The sequence below is a fragment of the Cucurbitaria berberidis genome (genome assembly GCF_010015615.1).
Source record: "Cucurbitaria berberidis CBS 394.84 unplaced genomic scaffold K460scaffold_3, whole genome shotgun sequence".
Taxonomy (NCBI): domain Eukaryota; kingdom Fungi; phylum Ascomycota; class Dothideomycetes; order Pleosporales; family Cucurbitariaceae; genus Cucurbitaria; species Cucurbitaria berberidis.
The window spans coordinates 3,213,813-3,241,766 of NW_024468937.1; the positions used below are offsets into that span (position 1 = coordinate 3,213,813).

At 52.8% G+C, this 27,954-nt stretch overlaps 10 protein-coding genes across 10 annotated transcripts; 4 read left to right on the forward strand and 6 right to left on the reverse strand.

The window, feature by feature from the left end:
• Positions 1-849: 849 nt before the first annotated feature.
• K460DRAFT_282344 (uncharacterized protein) lies at positions 850-4,122 on the forward strand (the record flags this gene model as incomplete). The annotated part of the gene is made up of 4 exons (XM_040928561.1): positions 850-1,104; positions 1,150-1,710; positions 2,504-4,011; positions 4,086-4,122. The coding sequence occupies 4 exons, from the start codon at positions 850-852 to the stop codon at positions 4,120-4,122; spliced, it is 2,361 nt and encodes a 786-aa protein (XP_040788222.1).
• Positions 4,123-4,538: 416 nt separating this feature from the next.
• On the reverse strand, positions 4,539-6,444 carry K460DRAFT_355449 (uncharacterized protein; the record flags this gene model as incomplete). The annotated part of the gene is made up of 2 exons (XM_040931882.1): positions 4,539-5,517; positions 5,579-6,444. The coding sequence occupies 2 exons, from the start codon at positions 6,442-6,444 to the stop codon at positions 4,539-4,541; spliced, it is 1,845 nt and encodes a 614-aa protein (XP_040788223.1).
• A 1,247-nt stretch (positions 6,445-7,691) lies between these two features.
• On the reverse strand, positions 7,692-10,564 carry K460DRAFT_405904 (kinesin-domain-containing protein; the record flags this gene model as incomplete). Its single annotated transcript, XM_040936900.1, has 2 exons — positions 7,692-9,688; positions 9,748-10,564. 2 exons carry the CDS (start codon positions 10,562-10,564, stop codon positions 7,692-7,694), a joined length of 2,814 nt encoding a protein of 937 aa, XP_040788224.1.
• A 1,476-nt stretch (positions 10,565-12,040) lies between these two features.
• On the reverse strand, positions 12,041-14,065 carry K460DRAFT_405905 (uncharacterized protein; the record flags this gene model as incomplete). The annotated part of the gene is made up of 4 exons (XM_040936901.1): positions 12,041-13,253; positions 13,301-13,539; positions 13,594-13,980; positions 14,030-14,065. 4 exons carry the CDS (start codon positions 14,063-14,065, stop codon positions 12,041-12,043), a joined length of 1,875 nt encoding a protein of 624 aa, XP_040788225.1.
• A 240-nt stretch (positions 14,066-14,305) lies between these two features.
• Positions 14,306-17,124, forward strand: K460DRAFT_312280 (WD40 repeat-like protein). The gene is made up of 2 exons (XM_040930212.1): positions 14,306-14,533; positions 14,581-17,124. The coding sequence occupies exons 1-2, from the start codon at positions 14,329-14,331 to the stop codon at positions 17,097-17,099; spliced, it is 2,724 nt and encodes a 907-aa protein (XP_040788226.1). The 5' UTR covers positions 14,306-14,328; the 3' UTR covers positions 17,100-17,124.
• A 39-nt stretch (positions 17,125-17,163) lies between these two features.
• K460DRAFT_416881 (uncharacterized protein) lies at positions 17,164-19,706 on the reverse strand. Its single transcript, XM_040937840.1, has 2 exons — positions 17,544-19,706; positions 17,164-17,488 (listed from the first exon to the last, which is right to left on the reverse strand). Exons 1-2 carry the CDS (start codon positions 19,590-19,592, stop codon positions 17,354-17,356), a joined length of 2,184 nt encoding a protein of 727 aa, XP_040788227.1. The 5' UTR covers positions 19,593-19,706; the 3' UTR covers positions 17,164-17,353.
• A 344-nt stretch (positions 19,707-20,050) lies between these two features.
• On the forward strand, positions 20,051-21,036 carry K460DRAFT_286561 (eukaryotic type KH-domain (KH-domain type I); the record flags this gene model as incomplete). The annotated part of the gene is made up of 5 exons (XM_040928901.1): positions 20,051-20,356; positions 20,406-20,442; positions 20,498-20,533; positions 20,585-20,805; positions 20,860-21,036. The coding sequence occupies 5 exons, from the start codon at positions 20,051-20,053 to the stop codon at positions 21,034-21,036; spliced, it is 777 nt and encodes a 258-aa protein (XP_040788228.1).
• A 363-nt stretch (positions 21,037-21,399) lies between these two features.
• On the reverse strand, positions 21,400-23,688 carry K460DRAFT_405909 (ATP binding L-PSP endoribonuclease family protein-like protein; the record flags this gene model as incomplete). The annotated part of the gene is made up of 1 exon (XM_040936902.1): positions 21,400-23,688. One exon carries the CDS (start codon positions 23,686-23,688, stop codon positions 21,400-21,402), a length of 2,289 nt encoding a protein of 762 aa, XP_040788229.1.
• A 785-nt stretch (positions 23,689-24,473) lies between these two features.
• On the reverse strand, positions 24,474-26,566 carry K460DRAFT_112788 (uncharacterized protein). The gene is made up of 4 exons (XM_040926562.1): positions 26,520-26,566; positions 25,876-26,471; positions 25,178-25,771; positions 24,474-25,114 (listed from the first exon to the last, which is right to left on the reverse strand). Exons 2-4 carry the CDS (start codon positions 26,402-26,404, stop codon positions 24,627-24,629), a joined length of 1,611 nt encoding a protein of 536 aa, XP_040788230.1. The 5' UTR covers positions 26,405-26,471; positions 26,520-26,566; the 3' UTR covers positions 24,474-24,626.
• Positions 26,567-27,000: 434 nt separating this feature from the next.
• Positions 27,001-27,898, forward strand: K460DRAFT_395266 (uncharacterized protein; the record flags this gene model as incomplete). The annotated part of the gene is made up of 3 exons (XM_040936038.1): positions 27,001-27,022; positions 27,059-27,204; positions 27,243-27,898. 3 exons carry the CDS (start codon positions 27,001-27,003, stop codon positions 27,675-27,677), a joined length of 603 nt encoding a protein of 200 aa, XP_040788231.1. The 3' UTR covers positions 27,678-27,898.
• Positions 27,899-27,954: the final 56 nt, after the last annotated feature.

Consider the following 27,954-nt stretch of genomic DNA (forward strand, 5'->3'; position numbering starts at 1 on the left):
TCTTGATTGTGGTTATTGCGGGGCAACCATCAGAATCACCTCATCGCCGCCTCAAAAGTCCGTCGTTGAAGACTAAGGCCTCAGAAAAGAAGCCTAATCCTAATCACAGATTCGACCAGCGTATCTAACGAGGACCAATTGTGCCTATACACACGCGGCACTTTGTAACCCCTCTGCACACCTTACTCCTCCAGCGACAGGTTTAAAAGTGACGTTCTACGAGATCTCAGGTTTTTTAGTTCCCGCCTCGGGTAGATAGAGTTGGGCGATCTAGAGATCGCTGAGGGATATTGCCTCGAAGGGGTAAGTGAGCAATCATGCGAGTCTTTCTAGCTAACAAGCTAATTGTTAGGCTCTCAAATCGTTGACGACAGGTACAAAAGACTAAACGTCAACACTCAACGAAACCAGACATTACGAATGTATCGCCCCACATGAGCCTCCCATATACACAGGCTACTGTGGAGAACTCGCGCAACTATTCCCAATGAAAGCCATTGGCGCACGCCACGATCATTTACTACGAGAATGGCCTGCTTCAAGCTGCATAGACATCCCGCGTCTATTGATGAATTCGAGCGAGGAACGGGCCCATAGCAGAAGTATTTGCTAATGGTGTACATAAAGACTGACGCCTGCATTACCCGTATGCAGCAATCTTTGCGGTTCCGGCCCAAATAGTGTCGGTTGAAACATCATCCATTGTTACACTTGTTCCTGAGCCGTCTTCGTCATCAACTATTAGCAGCCCCGCACTAAGAAACACGCGTTGAGGGGTACTATGGATAGCGTGGACGCGTCGAGCTTACGGCTGCCACGATTTGAGTATTCAATTGAACAGCAACAACAATGGGTACATTCGATCAGAGCAAAGCGTACGCAGTTCAGGAGGAAGAGGGTGCTTTCTTTGACGATGGAAGAGAGATTGAGCTTCTTCACTTTGTGTACTCGCACCCGAACATCGAGAAGATACGTGGCTCGCCTGCCCACGTTCTCGCTGCGATTGACGAGTATGGGCGAACAAAAAAGTATTTGATGAATGTAGGAGAGGACAAGGGTCGAATTGTTACAGGCTTGATTGCGGAAGTCAAGCCAAACATAATGGTATGAAGGCGCTCAGGAATTTGTCTTGTCTAACAACTCTATTAGGTCGAGCTCGGCGGCTACGTAGGCTACTCTTGCATCCTCTTCGGCGATGCAGTACGCAAATCCGGCGGCGAGCGATATTTCAGCTTAGAGCGCGATCCTGCATTTGCCGCGGTCATCATGTCTCTAGTCGAACTCGCAGGCCTCTCAGATATCGTCAAAGTAGTTGTTGGATCAAGCGACGAGAGCATTGCACGACTAGCCTCGTCAGGCCAACTAAAGCGTATCGATCTCATGTTCCTAGATCACTACAAACCCGCATACACGACTGATCTGAAGCTTTGTGAAGAGCTCGGCCTGGTAACAAAGGGTTCAGTACTGGCGGCTGATAATGTTATCAAGCCTGGCAACCCGCCGTATCTCAAGTACGTCCGGGCCAGCGTCGAGGACAAAGTGAAGGAAGCGGGCGAGGGCGGTGCGACCAATCTCAATGGCATTGCTGAGACGAACGTCAAAATGTACGAGAAAAGATACGGGAAGGCCAAGTTCAGCGAGAGCAAGGGCAACCCGAATCTGAAGTACGAGAGCAAGCTGGTGAACAGCTACGAGCCAACAGGTGTTCCTGTATGTTTAACTCACCAATATATTTGCACGTTGGAACAAGTTCTAACGCAATGACAGGATGGCATCGAAATCACAAGATGTGTTCAGTAGAGTACTATCGTGAGGGTTGCACACTTGGACGCAATGCTTCCAGCACACTGGTAGAGTCGGTGTTAGTGAGCCATAGATTAGATGGACGGTCCGCCTTTGAAGACAAACAAGCGCGTGAACAAGTAGCAAATCGTCCTCGTAACCAGAATATAATCTTGTTATTATTAAGCTTGGATAATTCAATCTTCCTTGAAACAAAAACTTGTTAAATGTGACCACATTGTACGTTCGTCGCCGTCGTGAAGGCAGCCTACCGTCGATTGGGGGCAGTTCGCACCCCAGCTCCCGGACACAGGCATCATGCGGAAGCCACTCAACACCATGCGTCGATCACGGACAAACGATATCCAACATGCCAAATCGCGAAACTCTATACCAGGATCCCATATCTCGCGATTCAGGATCCGTACGCTTGTGCAAGTCTGAAGGTAACGATGACGTATAGACTAAACCTGCTCGCCTCCATTCCAAGGAGAGCACAAGAATGCCACCATCTTGCATCCACACAGACAGGTTTCAGCTTCGAAAATTACGTGCTAAGGGCCGTCTCAGCCGCTAGATGTCTGATGCTTGGCAAATGCCGTTCGAGACCTTTGTTCCTCTTGACGAAGTGCGCTTGAGGGAATCCAGATCCGGATCAACATTGCGCGGGGGCCGGCCCACGTCACGTTCCTCCACGCACACCAGAATGGGGGACAAGAAGAATGGCCGCGTGCCATTCTACCATCGCCATGTGTGGAAGAATGTCTTACTGCTGGTTTTGAGCTTGATTTCCGCGCCCATTTCGGCGGCAGTGGTATTCATCAGTCTAGCGGTGTCGAAACTTCACGGACAACGCACGGCGACTTTCTTGAAAGAGCACAAGCAACATGGAGCAGCAATACAACAACGGAGAACGATTCTCATAACTGGAGTGTCTATGACCAAAGGCCTCACCATCGCGCGCAATTTGTCCCAGCATACGCCCCACCGCATCATCGGCGCCGATATCTCTGCTCTATCACCAGGTCGCTTCTCCTCTGCTATTTCCAGATACTACCGCCTGGATGCCCCAAGTGGTGACGATGCGGAACCGTATATTGACTCTATCCTTGCCATTATGCGGACTGAGAAAGTGGACCTGTGGATATCCTGCTCAAGCGTTGTAGCTGCCGTGGAAGATGGCCAGGTCGTCCGACTAGCAGAAAAGCAAGCAAAAGAGCAAGGAAGACGGTTCGAAGCCATTCAGTTCCGCGAAGATGTCGTGCAGAAATTCCACGAAAAGGACAAATTCATCGACTACATCGATTCGCTCAACCTCACTACCCCGGAGTCACTTCGCTGCACGTCACCGTATGAAGCGCTAGACGTCCTCATGCGGGAACTACACACCAATTCACCGAGGTCTCGCAGGAAGCAAAATGGGAAACAGATCGTGGTAAAGAAGTACATCATGAAGCCCATCGGCGTAGACGACAAAGCACGCGACAATATGATGACACTCCTCCCTTTCTCGACTGTAGATGCAACCACGAGGTACATCCGCAGTCTCAACATCAGCAAATCCAACCCTTTCCAACTGCAGCAGTTCATCAAAGGCAAAGAATACTGCACACACGCGCTCGTCATCCGCGGAAAAGTCAAAGCGTTCACGTGCTGTCCGAGTCTAGAGCTCCTCATGCATTACGAGCCTCTCCCTCCTTCCTCAAGCCTAAGCCAGGCGATGTTGAAGTTCACCGAACGCGTCTGCAGAGATGGAGGGGAGTCATTCAGCGGACACTTGAGCTTCGATTTCTTCGTGGAAGATGGGAAGAAGGACGGCGCAGAAGTGAAGTTATATCCCATTGAAAGCAATCCGCGAGCGCATACCGCAGTGGTGCTCTTCGAACAGACACCAGAACTGGCAGACGCATATTTGTCCATTTTCAACCGCTCCAGTACCGCAAACAAGTATAGCTCCACGCCAGTCTTCCCGCGTGCACCGACGTACAGCTACTACTGGATCGGCCACGACGTCGTCTCGTACTGTATCCTTCCTATTCTAGACGTCTTGTTCGGCCGTGGATCATGGCGGAATGTCGTAAATGGACTGTCGGTGCTATGGACTCATCTCGTGTACTGGAAGGATGCCACATTGTCGCTCGATGATCCTTGGCCGTTCTTCGTGCTGTATCATGTATACTGGCCAGCGCGGTTTGTGGAGGCACTGAGGAGGGGGAAGGCGTGGAGTCGGTAAGTCGGTCTAATTTCATGCTTACTATTGCTTAAAAGCATCTTCTTTGCATCTGTGCTAATTATTCGTGTAGTATCAACGTCAGTACGACGAAAGTGTTCGAGGGGTAAGAATTGCCCGTGGATGGCTACGCGTCCCGGGTTGGGAGATTGTATAGTAGTTGTGATAAAATATATCTTGGAAGATGGCGTGGAACAAATCATCCTATTCGCACATACTCTTTTCTCCAACGAACTGCCGCTTATATTTACCTTCTACGTCTTGCATGATACAACACCGAGTCAATCCTCAATAAGTCTCATTCGGTTAGGAAAGTTGACTCGGGTAACGCAAGCTGTCCAGACCTTTGAGTAGTCTGAGAGTAGTTCGCTTGTTTGGGAGCACAAATCTGGGAGGGCCCATGACTTTGAGAATGGAGCAAGATCACAACCGGTAAAGATATTCCTGTCAATACTGAAATTTATTCGTATGACAAGAGGGTAATATATACTCTAAACCCAGCCAATAAACCCAGTAGCCACGCCATCTACCATATAATACCCCTCCACTCAAACGCGCCATCAATGTTCCTCCACCTGCGCTCGCCAATTGCGCCCTCCCACCCCATCATAACCGCCAACAACCGACACGTAACACTCGACACGGTGCACACGATAGTATCAGCCTTGCCTAGCACCGCCATATCCATCAAATACGCACGTCCCACCAACTCCCGCAACTTCATCGCTCCCTCGGGCACCTCCTCCGTGTTGCTGAGCTTGTTCATGTCATCGGCGTTTCCGACGGGTTGGCCGAGCGAGAAGAAGACGTCGCGGTAGAAGCCGCCTTCCCAACCCGTGATTTCATCGATCCACTTGTTCTTCTTATGTTGCGCTTGGGCGGCTTCGAGAGCGGCTTTGGTAGCGAGGACGATGCGGTCTTGCGCCCTGATGGAGTTCGGTCCGAGTTCGGGGGATTCGTAGACCATCGGATCGTCCGAGGCGAGGATCAGTTTGGACGACGTGTGGCGTGCGAGGAGAGCCTTTGATTCTTCTGAGGTGTGCTTGTGTTTGGGGTTTCCTTCTACGAGGTCGATGTAGAGCTCGCGCGCTGTATCGATGTAACGGTCTAGTGGGATGTAGTCCTTTTGGTACTGGTATTCCATGGGGTGCTTGTCGCCATGGCGGACGTGCATGCCAATGCTAAGACCCCCTTCCTGTTTCATAGCACCGTAAAGTTCGAGGGCGCGATTGACGACATACTCTGCGTCGTCGGTGCGTAGTTTGAAGAGCGCTTCGTAGCCTGTGCGCACAAGACTGAAGATCTTGTGTTGGCGCTGGACGCGCATCTTGGTGGCATCTTCCCACTCCTCGGTAAAGGAATGACCAAAAGTGGAGTGAACAGTGGCGGCAGAAACTACAATGTGACGGGCATTGTGAGGGCAAGGAACCATGTGCGTTTTTGGTGGCGGAAGACATCCTGCTGCCGGAGGTGGCTGAAAGTAGGTTTTATACCTGCCGTATGGCCTGCCAATTAGTTAGTAACATATTCAAGATGGTTTAGTCGTGGTCGTCAGCGGTAACATACCATCGAGTATCATCGATGAAGAACGCTCGATTCTCAGCCTGAGCTAGACCATATGACATCCACATTCGCATCAACGAAATGCCGAAGCCAGCGTCTTCCGTCTCCATAACGTACGTCAAAGTCTTGTCACAGACCTTGAGTCCAGTCGTGTATGTCCCGCCCGCAACACTCTCATCCTCTACGAAACCCTTGGGTCTTCCAGGCACTCTATTCGGCGGTAACAGCGCCTGCTCTTCCGCCTCCTGGACGTCGATGTAGTACTGATCTTGTTGATAGTAGTTCAGCATGCGTTTAGCGAAGCTTCCTGTCCCCTGTGCTTCCTGGCGCAGCCCTTTGGACACTTCCATCGATTGGTGGCATATTTCACGGTACTGCGCTGGGCGTAATGGGAACTCAAAGGTCGAAGGGATTGACACCGTCCACCTCATTTTCCCATTCGCATCCTGAACGGCAACAGCTGAAGGTTCGTGAGGCAGTCGGCTGCCTCCCACCATCTCCCATTCGTCACCATCCTCTTCGTAGCTGACGGCCTGTTGCGAACTCGAGTATAGTTGGCGTAGAATAATCCATACCAGGAAGGCTACTCCGCAACAGCCAATGAGGATCCGCTTGACTAAGCCTGAGTGACTCGGTTGTGGTTGCTTTTTGCCATGGCGTGGAATGAGAGACGGAAGGCTCGGTGACGGTGGAGGAGATCGAGATAGCAGACCGCGACGAGAGGCTATCGTAGGAGAAAGGAAGGCACCGGATGTAGCGGATTGGGGAGGCGGACTCAGTTGCGAGTAGGGAGCCGTGGACTGTATAGACAGATTTGGGTTCCGTCTGGCATGCATCTTCGAGAACTTTTGGGTCGCTTGATTGAGCATGTCGAATGATAATGGGTCCGGAATATGGTTCTCGCAGCTGATTGTCGGCCAAGTCGGGTAGAGCTGAAGGGTACTACTCGATGACGATGCTGTTGCAGGAGACCTATGAGAAAACGTCACCTGTCCCTGCAGAGCGACTAACAAATGAGAGGACGAGGCACTGCCGTCAAAAGGAAAGTAAGAAGTGAACACGCACACACAACACACACGGCGAGAAGGCAAACAGTGAGTGGGAGAAGCGAAGAAACCGAAATCGCTTTCTATGAAGCCATGGATATCGAGGGGAGCGGCGGCGGCAAATGGCGTGAATTAAGGGCTCTGCCGCAGAAGAAGTTTCACGACTAGCAAAGTAGCGAAGATGATCTCCATCAAGGGATCCGACGAATTGAAGGAACAAGGACCAGCGAAGCAGAGACGGTTACAGGTCGCCTTGCGGAGGACTTGCAAATTGCGGGATCGAGGCAAATGAGATGCGCTTGCTTCTTCCAGGAAGGTAAAGAGAACAAGTCAGCGCGGCGATTCATTTTGAGAGTGGGTATATGATGCAACAGAGGGAGAAGGATGTTTCAGAATGCCATTTTAGTGTCACGTCTCAAGAGTAGACCACAGGGTGGCCAAGGCAGACTAAAAATGGAGCCCAGTGTCCGGCGCTAATGCCCGCTTGACACTCGACATGCTTCTACGCCGGCTTACTCGATAGGATGCTCGCTTGCGTGTGCTGCTTCATATAAAGCCATGTAGTCAGATGAAGATGTCGTCAAGAACGCATCGGGCGGTCATCTCAAAGCGCCAATGTCGTGGGTCCCATGTGAGCAAGGCACGAATGCATCTTGATGCTAATATAGCCCTACAAGGCTGCGCCTACTACCGAGCACACTAAATAAACATGGCCTTGCAGTAGACGAGAAAACGGGGTATCAAATCGAAAGTCCCTCGGCAAAAGAAAAAGCCCCAGTCTCCATCCTGGTGAGGATGGTATAAGTACAATCCCGAGTGGTTAAAGAAATAAATAAGCAAGTTCGCCCCCGCGTACATGCCCTGTACGCGGTTCCCCATTCCATTCCGTAACGCCTGCGCTTTGTATCCGCGCGAGAATGAAGTACGGCCCCGCGCCATGCTGACGTCTCAACCTCATTACGTGGTACTTCGTATCGTTTCAAATCCTAACGGCAAGGCCGGGAGATGCTCGTGTCTCTTCGTGCAACGTCCAGGCCCATGTCTCTTCCATGCCCTTACTTTCTAGGCTATTACCCCTCGGTAACAGGCATCAAGCTGCTTCTCCTCGCCGTCTTTTCCACTCTTCCTGTGATCATTTCGTCTAGCATTCGTGTCATTTCCTCAATGTTCTTTCCAGTGCTTGCGGCGGGCGGTGGTAGGAAGGGCTTGGGGCTGATAGGTGAGGTTGGGCCTTTGGCGATGAGGCTTACACTACTGCCCTCGCTGCCACTACGCTGGTACGACGAAGTCCGCCGGCTGCCAGGTGATCCGTCACTCCCCACTTCGTGTGCGTTGTCGTTCTTCTTACGAGCTGATGTGAGGGCTGCAATCATTCGCTCCTTGTCTTCGAGTTGTGCTCGCAGGTTTGAGATCTCCGTGTCCTTTTCGGTAATTACTGCAATCAGGCCGCCGTCCTCGCTGCTTCCCCCCAGCTTGTGTGACAATGTCATCGAGACGCGTGAGTGACTTGACCGTCGAGCGTGTAACAGTCGCTTCTCCAGCGTGGTAATGTACCGGTTCTTGTCTGCGAGATCTGCTTGCAGTGCATGTATCTGTACAGTCTGACTTGCAATGCCATCCCCATTCTCTCCCACCGAATCATCTTCTTCGGAGCCATCCACTGGGTGCGAATGTTGCGCGTGATTCTGTCCTGGTACTTCGAGGGTAGCATGGCTTGCAGATGAGCGTACAGAACTCGGTCGCATGTCGACGTGAGTGCCTATAGAACCGCGCTGGAAACTCATCGAAGAGAAGGATCGGCCGTTGTTGACACCAAGAGACTTCGAGCTCAATATTAGCCTATTAAGATGCTCGATTCGCTCTTTCAATGCTGTGCGCGCCAACTGCATCTCAAGCATCTGCTCTTCATGTCGTTGCTTGTCTTCCAGCTCGCGTGCCTTTTCTTGCTCCATGTCCCGTTTGAACTCATCCTCGTCTTCTTCCTTGGTCTCCTTGGTCTTGCCCTCTTCGAGTTGTTTCTTGAGGTCTTGAATCTCTAGGCGGTAGCGGTCGAGCAATGCCCGACTTCCTGCGTCTCCACCCGCGCCCATGGACTCGTCTGCTTTCTTGGCATGACTGACGATGTTGTTCTTTGCTCGAGATGCAAACTTCAAGGTGTTTAGTGTCTCGCCCGTGTGGCTGACGGCCGCGGCAATGCTGCCACTGGCTCCGATCTGAATCGTGCAAAGAATGCTGACCAAAGAGTTGCCGGAAAGGGCCGGTTGTAGAAGTCGAGTGAGCTTGCTGTCTCGATATGGCAAGTGTTTGTCTCCCTTTGACTTGTCTTTTTCCGACTTTTCTTTGTCGCTGACCAAGCGGCCGATGACAGTACCCAAAGTGAGCAAACTTTTGTTGATGTGAGAACCTTCGGTCCGTCTCTCCTTGTTGTCCGCCGCTTTCTCGGAGCCCGCCAAATCAATGAGACTGAGGGTCGATACACGAACACCGCCAGGAATGATAGCCGCCCGTTTGGTGTTGTTCGAGGCAGCAGGACCCACAGGTGCGCGTTCTCTACTCTCGACAACAATCTGCACAACAGCATGACTTCGTGAACTGCGCGCATTGAATTGTGTACCAGCCACTCGACGAGCATTGTCACCGCGTGCAATGACCCTAAGTAGCTGTGTCGGACTTTGTACAATCTCTTCTTTTAGTGGGGTTGCATAAACGCCACGTTTGCTGTCCTCGCGTAGCTTGATCTCTTCTTGCGGCCCAGGTTGGCCGTTCATACCTACAACAGGTCCTGCCAGCAGGTCGTGTATCCTCTCGTTGTAGATCTCAAGATAGCTGACCCTCAAGAGAAACTCTCGGTGGGGTGTCTCACGAATGTAAGAGAAGATGTCTGTGATGGCCAATGGGATTACGCCGGGATTGGTTGCGGTTCCTTGCATGGAGAAAGTCTTTCCTGTTCCAGTCATGCCATAGGCAAAGACAGTGCCGTGGTAACCCTCCATGACCCGTCGGACCAGTCGCTTGGCTGCAGAATCGTACACACGTGCATTGTTGTCCTGGGTATCGAAGACATTGTCTAGATCACATCGAATTAGCCTCAATTCCTTGACCCGGCGGCATGTCGTGAAACCTTACCATAGGTATAGTCTCCGCCCTCACGGCCTTTATAGGATATCAATGCGTGCTTGTTGTCCACTTCCCACTCCATCTCCTGCTTGCTGTCTTTGGCTCCAATGTCTGGCCGTACGCGCACGCTGACAATAACATTGCCTTTGCCGTCTTTATTTCCACGCCCTCTCGCGTCGTCGTCTCCGACATCTTCGAACGTGGTCGCACTTGTCGCATAGGATCCTTGGGGGGAAGAGTTGCGACTCTGCGGAGGGGACGGCAGGCTCAGATGGCCGTTGTCGACTGTCACCGAGTCGGCGCTGCCATTGAGTAGGCTGGGCGGTGATAGTGGGGATCTTGATAGGAGACCTCGCGCGCCTCCGATGTTGGACGTTCTCGGCTTTTTCAGACTGCTGGCCCGCGAGGGGACTGGGCCTTTTGACACCGAGGAGAGTCTCCGGTCCGTCGTCTCCCCGCTGGGGGTTAGACTCGCCGACAGTGGACTAGTAGGATTGGATCTTCCTATGTGCTTGGGCGGCTGCGGGAATGCGCCGATACTTACAGTCTTGCGCAGCGATTTGCCGACTGGAAGCGCGCCGGCAGGCCCATCATTCGCGGGTAGCGATGGCACAGAGGGAGAGGTTGTATGTCTCGAGCTGGGTCGATAGGGCAGCGCTGAAGAGGAAACGGCGCGGCTTGCTGCAGCTGGGCTGGGAAGCAACGAGCTTCGCGGGGCGGGGCTGGCATTGGAGCTTCGAGACTTGGCGACTGGTAACGAAGGCAATGGTCCAGTCGGTGGAGCGATCGAGGGTCGTGAAGGACGCGGGAGCGAGTTGCCCGACATGGTGGTGGCACACGGTCAACGGGATCGCCTTTTGACTTTTCTTCTCGACGCTATGGCGCCGTATACATCTCCGTCGCTCCCCCAGAGGCAGTGTTTCCACCAAACTCAAATATTGCAGGCGGACGAGGCAATGCCGAAGGCCCCCAGCGATGTCTGGCACAAGCGGCGTCCGTCTCAGACAAGGGCGCGGGTGCTAGGACGCGGCAACAAGCGCGCGTGGGACAGCGGGTGGCTACAGTGGGTACAGCGGTACCACTCTTTGGGAGGGGGTGTCGACCGGCTCGGGCAGCGAGTTGAGGCGGGCGGTGGGGAGCAGCGAGCGTGGTGATGGAGTTTTTCAGGGTCCCCGGGCTTCGTGGATGGAGTTTGAGGTTTCGCGGGGGTGAAAAGGAGCGAGCGCGTCCAAGCCCAACAAGCGTGTGCCAGGACTCGGTGCAGGGCAGGTGCAGGGGTCCGCCAACTGATCCCAAGAAGGCGCGACCGACGAGGATCACCAAGAAGGGCAGGAGCAGGTGGGGAGGGAGTGAAGACGGCAGAAGAGAGTAACAAAAGCAAGCAGTGAGCAACGAGCAACGAGCAACGAGCAAACTTGCTGCAAAGACATTCACCAGCATGGCGGACGACGTGAACTTTTTGATGATGATGCGCTCAAGACGGCCTAGGGCGCACCCACCCACATGTGTCCAGAGGGTACGGGTCCCTGCTGCTGGTCGCGCGTATGCAGCCATCCGGCTATCCATACAACCCAGCACTTTATCTGATTCTGAACAACCTGTTGCCATACACATACACACCCCATCCCTGGCCGATAGCTGCTTTGCATCAGCAAACAAGCGTGGTGACGTGGACCTTTGACGACGTTCCCTGGTACCTATACAGCCAGCCCAGCCGTTGCTCGATGCAAGTCGTACTGCGCTTCGAGCCTCGCCCAGATGTTATTAGCCCCTGGGGGCGCGGGAGCACACTGCCTGTCAGGCCTGTAACCTCCGTATAATTTCCGAGTCACACAGCCATTGTTGACCAAATGTGCTGGTTGCATCTGCATGCCCTCCAATCAGGCCGGCACCTTGCCTGAAGCTGCAATACACAGTACACGCATTAGTCTTGGTGAAGACGCCACATTGCACGTGCCGTCGCGTCCTGTCTTGCACGAGGCATAGCCCTGCCAGAGCCGTATACATTGTTGTTGTAGACAATCCCCCTAAGATCGCGCCAAGATCGCGAAGAGCGTACCGTCACGACCTGTGCCCGCCCGCCCTACCATTGTATGCGTTACTTGTACCAACGGATCGAGTCCTGTGTCCCGTGGAACCCTCCGACGTGCCATTGTGAGGCCTCTGCATCGGCTTCCCCAGACCACTGAAAAGAGAGAAGCGAGCGAGCAGATCCCGCTACCTTGGCACAGGGTGATGCATCGACATGTCACTGACACTAGTGCCAGCCCCAATGCGCTGCCAAACCCACACAGAGTCTCCATCAAAGTGTACCCCATCCAAAAATACTCTTCCCAACTTGGGTGATCGCAAGGTACTGCAGTCCCCATAATCCGAGATCGATACTCAGCTCCAACGCGCCACAGAGCGCTATGCGTGAGATCTGCATGCCAATACATCGCCAGCTAAAGTCACCCACACTGGGCAGTCGTTCCACACTTCGACGCACCCCAGCGTACCCTGCTGGACTAGCGGCATAGTGTGAGGCCATCAACCGCAGCACAACGAATCTGATGGGGAGCAACGCAAGTCCAACCATCTGTGCCTTCACTACCGCACTGATCATTTGGGCTGGCTCCGAAGAAAGTTGGCTAACGCGATGATGACGTCGATTCGGACCCGCGTTCCGTGATGCAATAGCTCGACGATTCGAGAGAGAAGCAAAACTATCTGCAACTTCAGTGTGACTGGAAAGTATCCTAGGCGGAAGCCGCACTTCCATCTCAACGATGCCTTCGCGATTAGTGATCCTGATTCTTGGATCATTGTCTTCCTGGTCGGATATCAACCCAGTTGGACTTGGTGGCGTCGCGGGTGGCGTCGTGGACCGAACCATCTCTTCTAGAGCATCCATGGGAATCGCGACCCTCTCCATGTCAGACGATTCGACTGACAATAGAGCCTGCGTCTGCGCAACTGCAAGCTCTAAAGGAGTCACGTTGGTGACACTAGTCCCACCAACATCCAACATCCGCCCTTCGGCTGAGTCTATTGTATGCGCAGACTCGTTGGCTTGCTCCCGTCCCGTACCTTCTGAGCCAAGTGGCTGGCCCCAACCAAGTACTAGAAGCAATCTATTGATTGAGTCACGGATTAAAGGTGGTGATTGTCGTCGAAGACCGAGAATCGCCGTAGCACGATCCTTGGTGCCCGCGTCTCGGCTCTGCATGTCTGCGTGGTTGGGATGTATAATGGAGGTTTCGACAGCTTCGTAGATCGCAGCGTACACCCAACGCTCCAAGAAATGCTCCACACAGACCAGGAGTACTGGTGAAGTCAACGATGCCTTCAGAAAGTCTACAGCAGAAGCAGAAGCGTCGTACTGCGATGAGAAGGGCAGTATTGGTGACGAGGCTGAAAATGGCAGGAGCCATTGCAAAGGTGGCAAAGGCGAACCAGCCGGGATGAGCCCAAGGCGTTGTAGACTGGCATAATAAGAAAAAGGATAAAGTAAAACCTCAAGCGCCAAGCGAAGGCTGTCTGCGGTTAGTAGCTACATAGTTACAGAAACAATCAGACTGACCCATTCTTCAGCGAGTTCCTCCATCGTCTGAAAAAGTAGCGTGTCTTGGAGCTCGCGCGCGTCGCATGGAGTAAACGATCGATTGGCCGGCACAGGAACACACTATACACGATGGCTTCTATGCTCATAGTGGAGAACAGTCGGGAGGCGAAGCCAGCATAGATGATCGAGGTTCCAGATACCGTCCGTTCAGAGGCAACAATCTGAACGAAAGGAACATCATGCTTGTATCGGAAAGTCTAGGTTTGATTAGTTGAAGACTTAAAGAAGAAAAAAAGAAACATGAGGCGTACGAGGATTCTGTCTCTGATTGTCCCTATCCACCACGTACATAGGTTTTCTGTGAGAGTAGTTGTCAAGGCGATCGCATTCCCCACCGTATCTTCAGCATCTAGCAGATCCAAGCGCTCTTCGTACGAGCCAGGTAAGCCCTCATAGGGGGGGCGTCGCCTCTCGACCACTCCTACTGAAGCAAGCACGTCGTTCTGAGAATCTCTAAGCCGCTTCCCATAGTCGCGCGAGCGCGGATTGATAGGATTGCCTCGTTCGTCGTATAGCTGGACGTAGTTGTTGGCAGTGGCTTCCTGGTAGGGTCGCGGAAGCTCAGACTGGGACGACTCGAGTTGGATGTAATCAGTCGATCGCGTAGTGGACTGTGTTGGCTCGAATGCTGACCGGCCCTGGTATCTTCATCAGTGATGCTCGTTATAACCAAGACGAGAGACGTACGAAAGCAATCTTATCCAAGTAGGCTTGACGGCCCATAGCGATGGTGTTTAGCAAGCGCTCCCATGCGCGGCAAAGGATAGGTACAAGCGTTTCGAGCTCATGGCGAATCTGGTGGTCGAACAAAGGCTACAGGAGCCGGAGCTTGAAGCTCAAGGGAAGCCTTCAGGGCCGCCCTACCCCAGACGTCAGCGCGTGGTCGCGCCGCAAAGGTTCGCTATCGATAAGAAAATTTCCCAAGATTTCGCGACTTGCTCTGCAGACCCACACGACGCTTGAAACAACACGATAACTGCGATTCAATGGCGCAAAGGACGACTGTGAGGACTACCTACGACGTCGGTCGCACCTTGCAGCCCATTTATTCCGGCGGAAGTCTGGCCCTGAGTGAAGATGGGCGCATTCTGGCTGCAAGCTTGGGGGAGGATGTGCTGCTCACAGACCTCACCAACGGCAAAGAGCTAGGGCGGGTAGAAGGCGACGGCGAGACTATTACAGCATTGGCTTGTATGGCAGTCGACTTACGGCTGCAACATCTGCTAACCTCTTCCCAGTGACACCCTCCGCATCGCATTTGATCATATGCTCACGATCGCTTTCCATGCGCATATATGCGCTCAGTCCCTCAGACACCGCAGAAGATGCGATTGAACTCCATCTTCTCCGGACACTGCGACCGCATACCTCTCCCGTGGTAACATTGGCCACAGACCGCACAGGAACACTTGTTGGCACGGGTGGTGCCGATGGCGTGGTGAAGGTCTGGGATATTCGCGCCGGCTACACTACACACACGTTCCACGGCCATGGCGGGGTTGTGTCGGCACTGCATTTCTTCGAAGTCGAGGTACCCGAGAGTGAAGACGCATCGGAAAACAACAAGAAGAGGAAGCGGAGAAAGTCCCGGCACGAAGAAGCAGGCGATGAGAATGCTCCAGGCGAAAATCACATTCAGTACCGACTAGCATCTGGTGCTGAGGATGGCAAAATCAGAATATGGGATCTACACAAGAGGAAAAGCACGGCCGTCTTGGACTCTCACGTTTCTGTAGTGCGATCGCTGCAGTATTCGCCGCAAGAGAAGGTCCTGGTATCTGGTAGCAGAGACAAGACATTGATCCTTTGGGAATCGCACAGATGGAAGGCACAACGCACGATTGCGGCACTGGAGGGCATCGAAGACGCAGGCTTCATCGCAGGCGGGCAAGTCCTATACTCTGGCGGCGAGAATGGCCGGATACGACTGTGGTCTGCGGCAACCGGCCAGGAACTTACTCAAGAACAAGAGCCAGGAATCGAAACAGACGAGATTGTCAACATCCTCCACTACGCCTCACTACAATACCTTATCTCAGTACATGCTGATCAGGTTCTCAACTTCCATTCCCTCAAAGCGGTAGAGCCACCTTTCGTTGAGGAGGTCATCGAGCCCCTACCTATATTCCGACGCGTCTCCGGCACACACGACGAAGTCATCGATATTGCTTACGTTGGCCGGGATAGATCGCTTCTAGCACTGAACACCAACTCAGAAGACATCCGGATAGTAACGCTGAGTGAATCAGACTCGGCTGGTGATGCCACTCAAGGCAGATATTTTGGCGCAGATGTGGGCCTACTCAAGGGCCATGAGGACATTGTGATTTGCTTGGACGTGGATTGGTCCGGACACTGGCTAGTAACAGGTGCCAAAGACAACACCGCACGACTTTGGCGACTCGACCCCGAGAACGACTCTTACACATGCGCAGCTGTTCTGACTGGTCACGCCGAGTCGCTAGGAGCGATTGCTTTACCACATTCTGCACCACAAGAATCGTCAGCGGCATTCACAGACCCGCTGTCGCACCCACCATCATACATTGTGACGGGGTCTCAAGATAAGACTGTGAAGCGGTGGGATGTCACCAAGGAAATGAAGCAAAAGTTACGCGCGAAGTATACCCGCAAGGCCCACGACAAGGACATTAATGCCATCGACATCGATCCTTCGGGTAGTCTGTTCGCCTCGGCTTCGCAAGATCGTACAGTCAAGATATACTCAGCCACGGAAGGAGAAGCGATTGGTGTTCTTAGAGGCCATCGTCGTGGTGTCTGGACCGTCAAGTTTGCACCCAAGGACTCACAAGTTCCCAACTCAGGGAACAAGGGCTTGATAGCAACAGGCAGTGGAGACAAAACCGTCAAGATATGGAGCTTAGCGGACTACAGCTGCCTCCTTACTCTTGAAGGACATTCTAACAGCGTCTTGAAGCTCGCTTGGCTTCCCTACCGCCCTGTCGACACACGAGACAAGCGTGGCCCACAGATTGCCTCCGCAGCTGGCGACGGATTAGTCAAGATCTGGGATTCCGCATCCGGTGAGGCAATGTCAACACTCGACAACCACACCGATCGTGTCTGGGCATTAGTCGCACATCCCGTAACAGGAGCTCTAGTGTCCGGTGGTGGCGACAGTGTTATTACCTTCTGGCAAGACACGACGAGTTCTACACTGGAAGCCGCGACAACAGCAGAGACGGAGCGTGTTGAACTAGATCAGAAACTCCAAAACTACACGTATGCTGGCAACTACCGCGAAGCTATCGTGCTCGCACTCCAAATGGACCAGCCAGGCCGCCTCTTCACACTCCTCAAAAGTGTCGTGGAGACGGAACATCCCGATCCCGGGAGCATATCTGGACTTGACACCGTCGACGACGTCTTGGCCAACCTGGCAGACGAGCAGCTTTACAAGCTCCTCCTCCGCCTACGCGATTGGAACACAAATGTCCGCACCGCACCCATAGCTCAGAAAATCTTATGGACAGTTGTAAAATCATATCCAGCGGCACGGCTTGCGAGTCTAAGGCCTCAAGGCAAAGTGGGCGCAAAGGGCAGTCTCAAAGACATTCTTGATGCGATTAAAGCGTACTCGGAGAGGCACTACAAGAGGGTGGAGGAACTGGTCGACGAGAGTTATTTGCTTGATTTCACACTCAGGGAAATGGATGAGGTGGGTGGAGATGTCAAGGCTATTACGAATGGCGCTTCGCTTTTGGGTTTTGAGAGAGATGTCATCATGGTAGATTGAGTCACAAACATAATGATACGCGGTTTCTAAAGCAAGAGTCGAGGAGCGTTTCCCCTCCTTTCAGTTGAAGTGAGAATAGTAACTTGTCATTTCGTCGTAGGCGTTAACTATATAGATCTAGTCCCAATTCGCCCGTCCCTCCCCACCCCCCAAAAAAAAGGAACCCAAAGCGCGTCTATGTGCTCCAAACGCCATGCTATATAACTGTAGTGTACATAAAGGTGAGACTGCGATGATCGTAGGGTATCAACATGTTAAGCAATGTTACCCGCGAGTCCCAGGAACAAAGCCTGGGCAGCGAGCTGCAGCGTCCAGATACCGACCTTCTTTATGCGGCGTTTCCGCACAGTTCGGTCGTCAAGAACGTCGCGGGCAAAGGCATCGTACATCTGCATCGAAGTTAGCACTCGTCCCAATTTCGCACCAAAGATCGTCAAGACATACCTCACGAGAGACCTCCTCCATCAACCCGCTATCATACAACGTCCAGCTTCCATCAAACTCGCTAACGCGCTTCACCACCCTACAATTCACGGGGATAAATGTGCGCTTCGAGTTGATGTAGGCCACGATTGGTCTTACGAGGGCGTTGTTGACGTACGAAATATCGCGCGTGAAAATGGGTACTGCGGCCCGGACATCGTTGAGGTGGACACGCATATCCATGATCATAAAACGCTCGTCTTCTGCGCTATCGCCTTCATGTTTGTGCTTTTCGTCGTCATCGTGGTCATCGAAGCCATGGGTTGCGTGATCGGAGATGTGAGGTTTACGACCGTTCTGCGAAACGGTGGCTTCAACGCGATCGTACATATCGGACATGACCTTCGCAAGGCTTTCATCGTCATCATTAGGGAGCATGATATCTGCCACAATATCAACGTTGCCTTCATGTATCCATGAGAATGGTCCGTCATAGCCGCGGTTTAGATGATCGATGTTGAGACCATCGATTCTTATCCGACTGTGTTTCTTCCATGAACTGCCATCCTCAGAGTCACGGCCACTACTAAGCTGCACTCCAGTGTAGTTGTGCGTTTGCCGAGGGTGGATAGTAAAGAGTGAGTTATCGAACGAGCCGGACACCATGTTTGCTGACAAGAAATCGTAGAAGAGCCACTGCTTCCGCAACTGAGGGAGGTCGCAGGAGAATATACTGGCGGAGAATGGCCTGAAGCCATTGGGCTGGTAGATGGTAACAAGCAGATCCTCCATCTTGAAGGAGTCTAGTTCGAAGTCACCAGGGTTGTGCTCATGCTTGTAGGATCTTGGATCTACGCCTTCGATGGTTTCTACTGACGTTCGATCCACAACGCCACGAATCCCCTTGATCTCAACATCTTTCAGCAGGCCCTTGCCGTTGAACCACTTCGAAAATGACAGTGTGACGTTCACCGTGTCAATAGATATGTCAAATTGCGTGTAGTTTGTGTCTTCTACTGCTTCTGCAGTCACAGGGACCCCATCCGTGATATCTTTTTCCTGCTGCGCTTTGGCGGCCGCCGCTACGGCCATTTCAGTCTGCGAGCCCTTGCTGACCTTGCCACGACCCTGGCCTGGCCTCCTTGACACGAAGACTTTGCGGAACGAAATGACGCCGTCTCCCCATTTTGGCACCACGGCAGTCTCGAAGACGACCTTGATGCCGGAGGACTTTGTCAAGTAGTTACCGATCCATTTACCGAGAGTCTCTTGCGAGAAGGCGGTATTGATCAAGAATATGGTCAACATGCAAAAGGTCGTAGTTCCTAGCACGATCCATAAGACATGTGCAGCCAGTATCCAGGAGAACATGGCGTATATCTCGTCGGCATTGAATGGTCGCGCGCTCCGAATGGTGAGCCATTTGAAGTGGATCTTTATGCGTGACCAGAAGCCCGAAGCTGCACCGAGGAGTTCTGCTTTACTAGGACGGTATAGGTGCGGGAGAGAGTGAGGAAGGCGGTCGAGGAGATGCTTGCTAGAAGCTGGCGAATCTTCGGGCTTCGGTTTCGGTTTCGGCGTCGGCGTCGGGCTCGAGGGCTTGGGGTGTAGTTGAGGTTGCGGGGAAAGTGTAGCTTGCGGTGCCTGTGGTGCAGCAGTCCGTTTGTTCTTGGACGAGCTGTCTGTCACTGAGCTCTTATTGCGCTGACCGCCACTTCCGTTTCGCCTTGAACGCCGATATGGACTGTTCGACGCATGTCTGCTCCATGCCGAAAGAACAGCGACAGTTACGCTCTGCTGGATATGACTTGCATGGGGTGGCGGGGCTCGAAGCAGGGAAGTGGAGAAGGTTCTGAGGTGTGACGAAGGCGCATTCGAAGGCCAGGTAGTTGTCGACCAGCGGCATCTCTGCGATATTGAAGCAATACACCGTCTTTGGACCTCGACCCTCCGTGTTGACTGGGATGGCGCTCCTGATTTGACTCTCGGGAGTGCACCGCCGTGTCTCAGCGGTGGGTCGACAAAGGAGCGCCACAGAGATGCGCCGATGGTGCCTACATTCTTGTTCATGGTAGTCGCGGCAGCAACATTGTGCGCGTCTGCAAGCCCCGGAGTGCGTGAACGGCCGAGGCGGAAGAGGGGAAAGGCGTGCGGTGGGAAAGAAGACTGTTGGCTAGGTGAAGTGGTAAGTACCAATATTCACGTCATGATGCAAGTAGGAAAAGAACATGGAGTTGAATGGCACTAAGACGCTTCGGGTCTCGCCTCACAAATTTCGGGCCCTTGCGAACTTTCTTAGCAACGACAACCCCGCCGAAATTCCGACATTCACCACCACCTTCATACAGTACTGCACCGATCTCGACGAGAAGACGAAGAGACACAGTATTCACCACTACCTCATACAGCACTCCGCCGATCTCGACGAGAAGACGAAGACGAAGAAAACCCAACTTTTAACAACACCACCAACTTATACCGCACTTCGCCAACTTCAACGAGAAGCCGAAGAGAATACAGCAGAAAATATGCCAGCACCGACAGCGCTCATGCGCAGACCCGAGGAACTCGCAGAAGGCGTTGCCATGGAAGCCGTCAACGTCCCCCTGCCCACCGAAGACGACGCAGAACTGGTCGATATGAGCTTCGAGCCTACCACACCGAGTGACGCTCTACAAGCACCCACAGAAGACACTGCCATGACCGACGAGGCCGGCCGCCCAAAGTTCGCGCCAGCCCAGTCCATTCCCCTCGCATTTCGTAGGGAACAACGGAAAGTGCCCATTCCGCCGCACAGAATGACTCCTTTGAAGGCGGCTTGGCCCAAAATATATGTACGAGAAACCTCTCTCTGGACATGTTACATGCGCTGACTCTACATAGCCGCCCCTTGTTGAGCACCTCAAACTCCAGGTTCGAAGTGAGTTTTCAAATATCCAGTGTCCCTTCAACCGCACGTACTAACAACAACACAGTGAATACCAAGACCCGCTCAGTGGAACTTCGCACCTGTAAGTCTAAGTCAGGGCATAGACTTGAAGCATGTAGCTTACCCTAGACAGCCAGCACTACGGTCGATACTGGTGCCCTGCAGAAAGGCGAAGACTTCGTCAAAGCCTTCACCCTCGGTTTCGACGTGGACGACGCAATCTCGCTATTAAGACTGGATGACCTATATATAGAAACATTCGAAATCAAGGATATTAAGACGCTCACTGGAGAGCACAAAGGCCGGGCCATTGGAAGGATAGCAGGGAAGGACGGAAAGACGAAATTTGCAATTGTTCGTCTCGCTAAGCAATTGAAGCCAATTGACCCTTTTACTGACTCGGTATAGGAGAACGCAAGCAGAACACGGGTGGTGCTAGCAGATCAGAAGATTCATATCCTGGGCGGGTTCAAGAATATCCATATTGCGAGGGAGTCCATTGTCAGCTTGGTCCTTGGTCAGAACCCGAGCAAGGTGTACGGCAACCTGAGGACGGTGGCGGGCAGGATGAAGGAAAGGTTCTAGAGGCGGATAGGCATATTGTATGTGTGTGCATTTCAATGGCGTTCACGGAGAAAGGGACGGAAGGGAAAATACCATCTGACATGATTGCATGATTGGAAGACGACGGATTCAGCGATACTTTTCAAGCTATAGCAGCAATCTCAAGATATTGAATACTTCCCTTTCCGGAATTGTCATTACTAGTCTATCCAGTTACGGATGTTGAGAAGATGGCATAGAGGTACATCTTGGATGTATCAAGTCACTTCATCCGCGGGGAAAAACATCTCCATGTTGACCAAAAGAACAGGGAACTCGCATGCCCTCCTTCATCATCTCTCCTACTCTCCCACGCTCTTAAAACGCAAACTACTCACAAACTTCTCACATAACACTGCCTTCCCGCTCATTATCACCATCCACCCTCCCAACAAGCACAGCCCGCACCTCCCTCCCATTCTCCCCCCAAACTTTCAAACAAGGAATCCACTGCACGCCCCTCCAATTCATCGTAGCAGTCCCCTCGAATCCCCGTCCCGCATATAGCGTCGCGCTCGTCCATTCCTTTATACTGTCTTCTCCTAATCTGCTGAGCGCATCTAGATCACTTTGCTCGCGTATCTCGAGCGTGTAGAAGCGTGAGCGCGAGCTAGTGGGCGTGGTCAGTGTGAGATTGCTGTGGGTGAGATTTCGATTGAAGTGGATGGAGGGCGCAGTGAGACCACTCGCGCTCCATTCTATGTCTACGCCGCGCGGGAGGGAGTGTACTTGTGCGATGAAACAGGGTGGTATGGGTGTTGTGTTTGGATTTGTGGGGTTGGATATCGAAGTTGGATCGGGAAGGGGGGAGCGGTATGTGTTGTCGTTGAATGTGGAGGTGTGGTTCCGGTTCAGGCGGTCCCAGGGGTCGATATCTTCTTCTTCTTCTTCGTCTCCGTCTGTATCTGAGGAAAAGGACGGTGATGGAGTATGGATGGCTTTCCATGCGCCTTGGGCGATTCGCACTTGTTCTTCGGCGTTTGCAGATGCTGGTATAAAACCTACACCTGCAGTCCACCATCGTACTCCTTTTGCCCGTCCAATACGCCCAAGATGTTGCAATGACAGGATTGCCTGTCCTCGGAAACCCTGCTCTTGGTAGACTTCCATAGATGCCGGGATCAAAGGGATTTGACCAGCCACATACACAACCTCGCCGACATGTTGATCCTGACCCTCACCTCTCTCGTCAGTAGCAGGTAGTCTGACGGAGATTGCCTGGCTATATGGTCCGATATTGGCCGGTGCCCAGTAGCTTCTCCCCTGCACATGCAGCCCTTGTCTCTGCACAGCTCTATCCTTCATCTCCTTATCTATTACTACACTGAGCATGATATCAACGCCTTCTGGCATTGTGTCCCCAACAGCTATTGTCACTCTTGCTGGTGGGTTGATATCGCTGAAGTACTCAGCGTAGATCGGGTTAAGGACAGTAAAGTCGGCCATGTTACGGAGAAGAAGTGTACAGTGGTTGACACCGGCTTTAGCGACATGCCATTGTGTCAAGACATGGTCGAGACGGAGGAATATCTTAGTAAGTTGACGTGATGGTGAGCTTGGTGAGGAGGAGGGGCGGGTGTCGCTAATTAAGTTTGAGTAAGTGAAGACTGTAGGCGTATCGCCAGTTGAGTTCCTAGGAAGACCCTCAGAGATTGGTGTGTCGGTCGATGTTGAAAAAGTGCCAGAGGACACATCGACAAGTGTAGCATCCTCGGACCTGAAAGACTGGGAGTCGTTGCCACCATCCATAACTTGGAGGAGCTTTTCGAACTCGACGTCGAATAGTTCAGGGATCCTCAAAGCGTCCAAAGTCCTCTCAGTGTCCTCCTGTTTGTCCTCAAGAGTACTCGCCTGAATCTTTAGCACCGCTTGCCCGCCTTCCATCACTCCGGGTGGGCCAGGCTCTATCCTTATCCTCTTCTTCCATAACGGCGTTGGTCCGTCAAGGGCTAACGTCTCAAATTCACCCCCCTCGCCTACGATGGCACCATTACTGGTCTCACCAAATCGACTCATCGCCTTGCTCAATCTTCCTATAGTCCGCTGATGTGCCACATCAAAGCCAAGAAAGCTTTCGTCTAGGCCGCCAGATGCGGTCTTGATGATTATTGCTTCTTGTCCTACCGCTGTCATATCATGCAACAGCGATGTCTGTGTGTAAGGAGGTAGTAGCGGGTATTGCCATAGGTACGACAAAGGTGTGAGTCCCAGCCTGAGGGCAATAGATTCCACCCGCGTCCGCTGGTATGTGCTCAATATAGCTCCTGTAGAGACCGCATTTGCCTCCGGATGAGCTTCCATGACACTCTTCAGCAACGGGACTAGATTCTCCGTCTCATCCTGCTCTTGCCCTGCCTGTGGCGTCCCATAATCTCTGCTCGAGTCCACTGTTTTGCCTGTGATCTCTTGTCGGTACAATGGAATGCCCAGCGCTTGTTCATACAATGGGATTACTGAGTGTCCCACTGTCTGATACATGTAACTATTGATATCCTCATCGAAATTGGTCGTGCGCGTGGGGTATAAGTTGGCTAATGCAGTAAGGGTGTGACCGTTTGCCTGACAATGCAGGATAGAGTATAGCGAATCCTTGCCGCCGGATATCAACGCGATCACATTTAAGGATGACGACATACTGACAAATAGAAGAAATAAAGTGGGTGACAAGATAATAAAAACAAAAAACATGTAATGTGAAGCGGGTCCGGTGCTGTACGAGCTGAAGATGGAGCTGTAGATAGGTTAGGCCCCGCTGAATGTTGGCCCACGCTAACATCGTCGCGATTTTCAAACCCAAACAAAATCAAGACCACCGATGGGCCTATCGCAGCCACCACCCAACTCTGTTCCAAGGTATCAAAAGCGCCGGAAATCACAACAGGCAGTGCGGCGGTCACTACAAGGGGGACCAATTGCAAGGTGTGAATCGTTTTTTTGTATGTAATAGTCGGATAGTGCCAGCACCTCTAACCTGCAACGACGCAAGGAAAATATTTGCAGAGCGAAGGTGTAGGTTAGGCAAGATTACAGTGTAAAGAAGAGAATATTCCCAGAATGACTGGTATGCGGCAGAACCGCATACCCGATTACAACGAGGGTAAGAACGCAGAAGGGCAGGGGTGTAAGAAAACGCGGCGACGATGGCCGGTAACAAGTGGCCATGCCGTCGTGAGGGAAACCAAAAAAACACCGAGTCTAATCCGTCCGTCCGCAGTGAAGTTGCCATGCCCCCCATCCAAAACCAGAACCTTTGATGTGCCATGCTGAACGCGAAACCCAAATGTGATGAAAGATGAGAGAAGCCAATTTTGGAGAACGTGTAACCAAATTGGGGTGTCAGAGAATACAGTTGAAGAAGAGAAGAAAGGGATTTTTGCCAGAGCCCGATAATGGTAGATGCTCTGGCCGCCATTACAACCTGTGCCGCCTGTCTATCTGAGCCGCTTCTGCGTAACGACGTGATAGTAGACGAGCAGCCGTCTGGCATGATGGAAACTCCTTCTACCGAGTGTTGATGTCATGAGGGGGTCATTAAAGGATTTGAAAGGAGAAGTGGAAACGAGAGGAGAAGCCTACTCGTTCCGCTTCCGCTTCTTGTTGATGGGCGATGCGTCAAAGTCGGAGAAGTCGGAGCTTGAGCTTGAGCTCGAGATACTGGCAGCGGCATCATAGAGAATGCTACCCATCAGAGCTGGATTTTGGTGGTCGAAGGCGCCAGACTGCTCTCGTTGCATATCGCCATTGTGTAAGTCGGAGGTGTCCAATACATCAAGATGAACGGCGCCCGTACCATGCGTGCGCTGGTGCTGCGAAAGATTGTCGCTCCTGGAGAACTTCTTTCCGCAGTCAGTGCACTCGAAAGGCTTGTCGTGAGTGTGGAGGGAGCGGTAATGGCGCTTGAGGTGCTCCTGGCGGCGAAAGCGGCGCGAGCAGAGGGTGCAGACAAACGTCTTTGAAGGATCTTCTGTCAGTGACTGCTTACGGCCGCGGCGGCTGGTGGTTGCGACAGGCGTTGTGGCGTTGTCTTCAGAGCTGGAGCCGACAGCGTTGTCCGCTTGACCTGATTCTTGTTGGCTTGATGCTCCAGACGTGGTGTGTTCATCACCTGATGTCTGTGTCTTACCCTGGTAATCCGACTCAGCATCGCTGTACTCAGAGCGCGCCTTCTTCACTGATCGCCTCTTGGGTGCAGGCGCGACAGACATGTTGTCAGAGAAGTCGCTCGCAGCAGGCGTAAGGGGCAGGCCGTGGACAAGCTCCTCCTCGAAATCCGTGAAGCTCTCGTCGCTTACGAAATCGTCCTCAGGGGTGAAGGCAACAAGATCGGTTCGCTGGCGCTTGTTGCAAGGAAACTGCGCGTGCTCGGTGGCGGGAAATTGGACAAACCCGGCGAAATCGTCCTCGCAGTCGAGCTCAAACAGGGGCTCAAAGGTGGGAAGGCCGGTGAAGTCGAAGGGCTGAGTTGCTTCCAGTTGCTCGATCTTGGCGGTCTCACCCTTGAGGACGAGCTTGTGCTCTTCGTCACCAGGGCACAGGGTCAACAAAGTAGGCAGTTCAGTAGATGTAGAGACAGTAAGATCGCGCGGGTTGCAGAAGTTGTTCTCAGCCTCGGCAAAGGTTGCGCGCGGTAGCGGTGAGGGTGAAGGGGAAAGCGAGGGGCACGAAGTTGCAGACAGCAGGTACGACCCCTGGCTAGCCGAAGGCGGCTGAATATAGACTTTGGAAGTCAGCAACACCGTCCGCAGCTTTCACCTGACCGTGTGCAAGCCAACGGGAGCACAGCAACCTTGATTGCACCGGCCTTTGGAATATTTCACTTACCTGGAGTCATTGGTGGGGTCGTTGATCGCCATTCCAGGCCGGCAGAAAGGATCTCGGCAAAGACCTCGCCTTCACAGCCCTGCTTGACGCCCTCAATACCCTCGCCAGGGAAAAAGTCATTCAGTGGTGTAGGCAAAACATCGTAGCTCGAGGGAGGGCTGCTGGTGCTGCTGCCCGACGACGAAAGAGGAGGGGTAGCGGGCACGAAGGAGTAGTCTGTATCAAGAGGGTGAAGATATGGCGAGTCCTGGGGCTGAATCAGGATAGTCGGCTTCTGATACTGCGGCTGAGGTGATGCGACGGGTGTGAGCATCTGGTTTGCGTATGCTGTCTGAGGGTACGAAAGCTGCGAGTTCGCCGAGGATGGCCTCTGGAGATACATGTTTTGCGGCTGGAAGGTCGACTGGCCTGACGGATGGGGTGTGAAATGGCCGTGTTGGCGGGTGTTCTCGCCTTGGGGGTCTGGGTTGTAGTAAAAGAATGGCGATTGCATGGCCTGGGCCGGGTGCATAGGATAAGAGCCTTCCATTGCAAATGACAAGAGTTGTTTACTGCCGAACGTCAGATCATGTTGCTGGCACAGACAGAAGCTTGTTCTATTCGACTTACTTAATTGTAGTATACAAGACGATGGATGGACTGACGAAGCGATGATGGTTGGGTACCGAGTGGGAGTTGATTGAATTACTTGCTACTGAACGTGGAGCAACGGCTGGATAGTAAAGGAATGTGCGAAGGAGCGACAGGACAACAGGCTCGTGATAACGAACTGTCTAATAGGTATGCCTACTGGGCCGCGGAAGATGTCATACGAGATTGGATGATCCAAATGAAGGAACGGTTATTGCACAGACGATGTACAAAAAACCAGAAAAGCCGATGATGAGGTTGATAAACCTTGTAAGTAAAGAAAGACGACGAAGAATGGAGCGGAAAGATAAGTAGAGATCAGCAACAGAAAAGAGAAAGTGATTTACAGGCACCGCGCGGTATGGGTGGTGGGAGGTCGGGGCGCAGCAGACTAGGGCCAACCTGCGCCGTGCATCCATGCAGTCGCATGCACTCAGATGACTCGCCGCCCTTAAGCCAGGCGCGAGTCGGCAACAATTGATTTGGTCGCCCAATATGCAAAGCGGCATGGGTTTCTGTACATGCGAGGGGAGCTAGCACGAGTTGGCTGCAGGCGAGCGTACCATTGGACCTGGGCCTGCCCGCGTCTCAATAATAGTCCTTCCGCACTCCCCTAGTGCAAGCAAAGCTGACGGCCAACAGAAGCTGAGGGTAATGACGAAGCCCGGCCTCGGAAAGGCCGTGGCGGCGGTGATGTGTGTGTGTGTGTGTGCTGGGCCTGGTGTCTCGTATGACAGGCTACACGACAGAACCCCGTTCGTCGCCAGCCTATTCAGCCTGATAGCGTATCTGCCCAATCGATAATGATAGCTGGCCGTAGGATGGGCACCCTGTTTTCCTGGCCGACAATTTTGAAACAAATCACCAGCGCGTCGTTTGTACTGTCTGTGATCATGACGACCGCCGCGTGCTCCGCATCCGCAGTCTTAGTTGCGCCAGACAATGCCAAATCGCCCTCGCGCGCCGCAGTGCCACCGTCGACTACACACAGAGGAAACAACGTAAAGGCTGCATCTGGCGACGATCCAAGGTTTCTGGGACGCGCCGTGGCCCGGCGTCAACGCCGTCTGGCAACAAGCAGCCCTCGACCGACCCGAGAGCGGATGGTGGCACGATGTGGCATGACTGTGTCGACTTCCCACCACGTCCACACCATCCACACGTCGCAGTAGCACCAGAGTCGTGAAGCGCGTTTGCTTGTTACCTCCTGCAGTAAAAGTAGAAAGGTTATACAATATTAGACGTTGCCACACTCGCATCGTGCAGCTGGAGAAAAAGACTCGACATGCCGGGCTGATGCAGGAACACAGGCCATGATGCAAGCCGATGATGCCCGTTTGGTGTGATTTGCTCGGCCAGCTGGAGGAACCTGGACCGACCTCTCAGAAGTGGGGAGATGGACGGCTATCCATCATGGTGCGACACGCTCGTGAGCAGTGAGCTGCAAGT

Excerpts from the sequence above, each read along its gene's own strand:
- K460DRAFT_312280 (XM_040930212.1), top strand. The coding sequence starts at position 14,329 with ATGGCGCAAAGGACGACTGTGAGGACTACCTACGACGTCGGTCGCACC. Across the intron at positions 14,534-14,580 it reads GACTATTACAGCATTGGCTT|TGACACCCTCCGCATCGCAT; the intron begins GTATGGCAGTCG and ends ACCTCTTCCCAG.
- K460DRAFT_416881 (XM_040937840.1), bottom strand. The coding sequence starts at position 19,592 with ATGAACAAGAATGTAGGCACCATCGGCGCATCTCTGTGGCGCTCCTTT. Across the intron at positions 17,489-17,543 it reads TGGAGGAGGTCTCTCGTGAG|ATGTACGATGCCTTTGCCCG; the intron begins GTATGTCTTGAC and ends ACTTCGATGCAG.
- K460DRAFT_112788 (XM_040926562.1), bottom strand. The coding sequence starts at position 26,404 with ATGGAAGGCTCTTATCCTATGCACCCGGCCCAGGCCATGCAATCGCCA. Across the intron at positions 25,772-25,875 it reads GACCCCACCAATGACTCCAG|TCTATATTCAGCCGCCTTCG; the intron begins GTAAGTGAAATA and ends TGACTTCCAAAG. Across the intron at positions 25,115-25,177 it reads TGCTGAGTCGGATTACCAGG|GTCAAGCGGACAACGCTGTC; the intron begins GTAAGACACAGA and ends AACAAGAATCAG.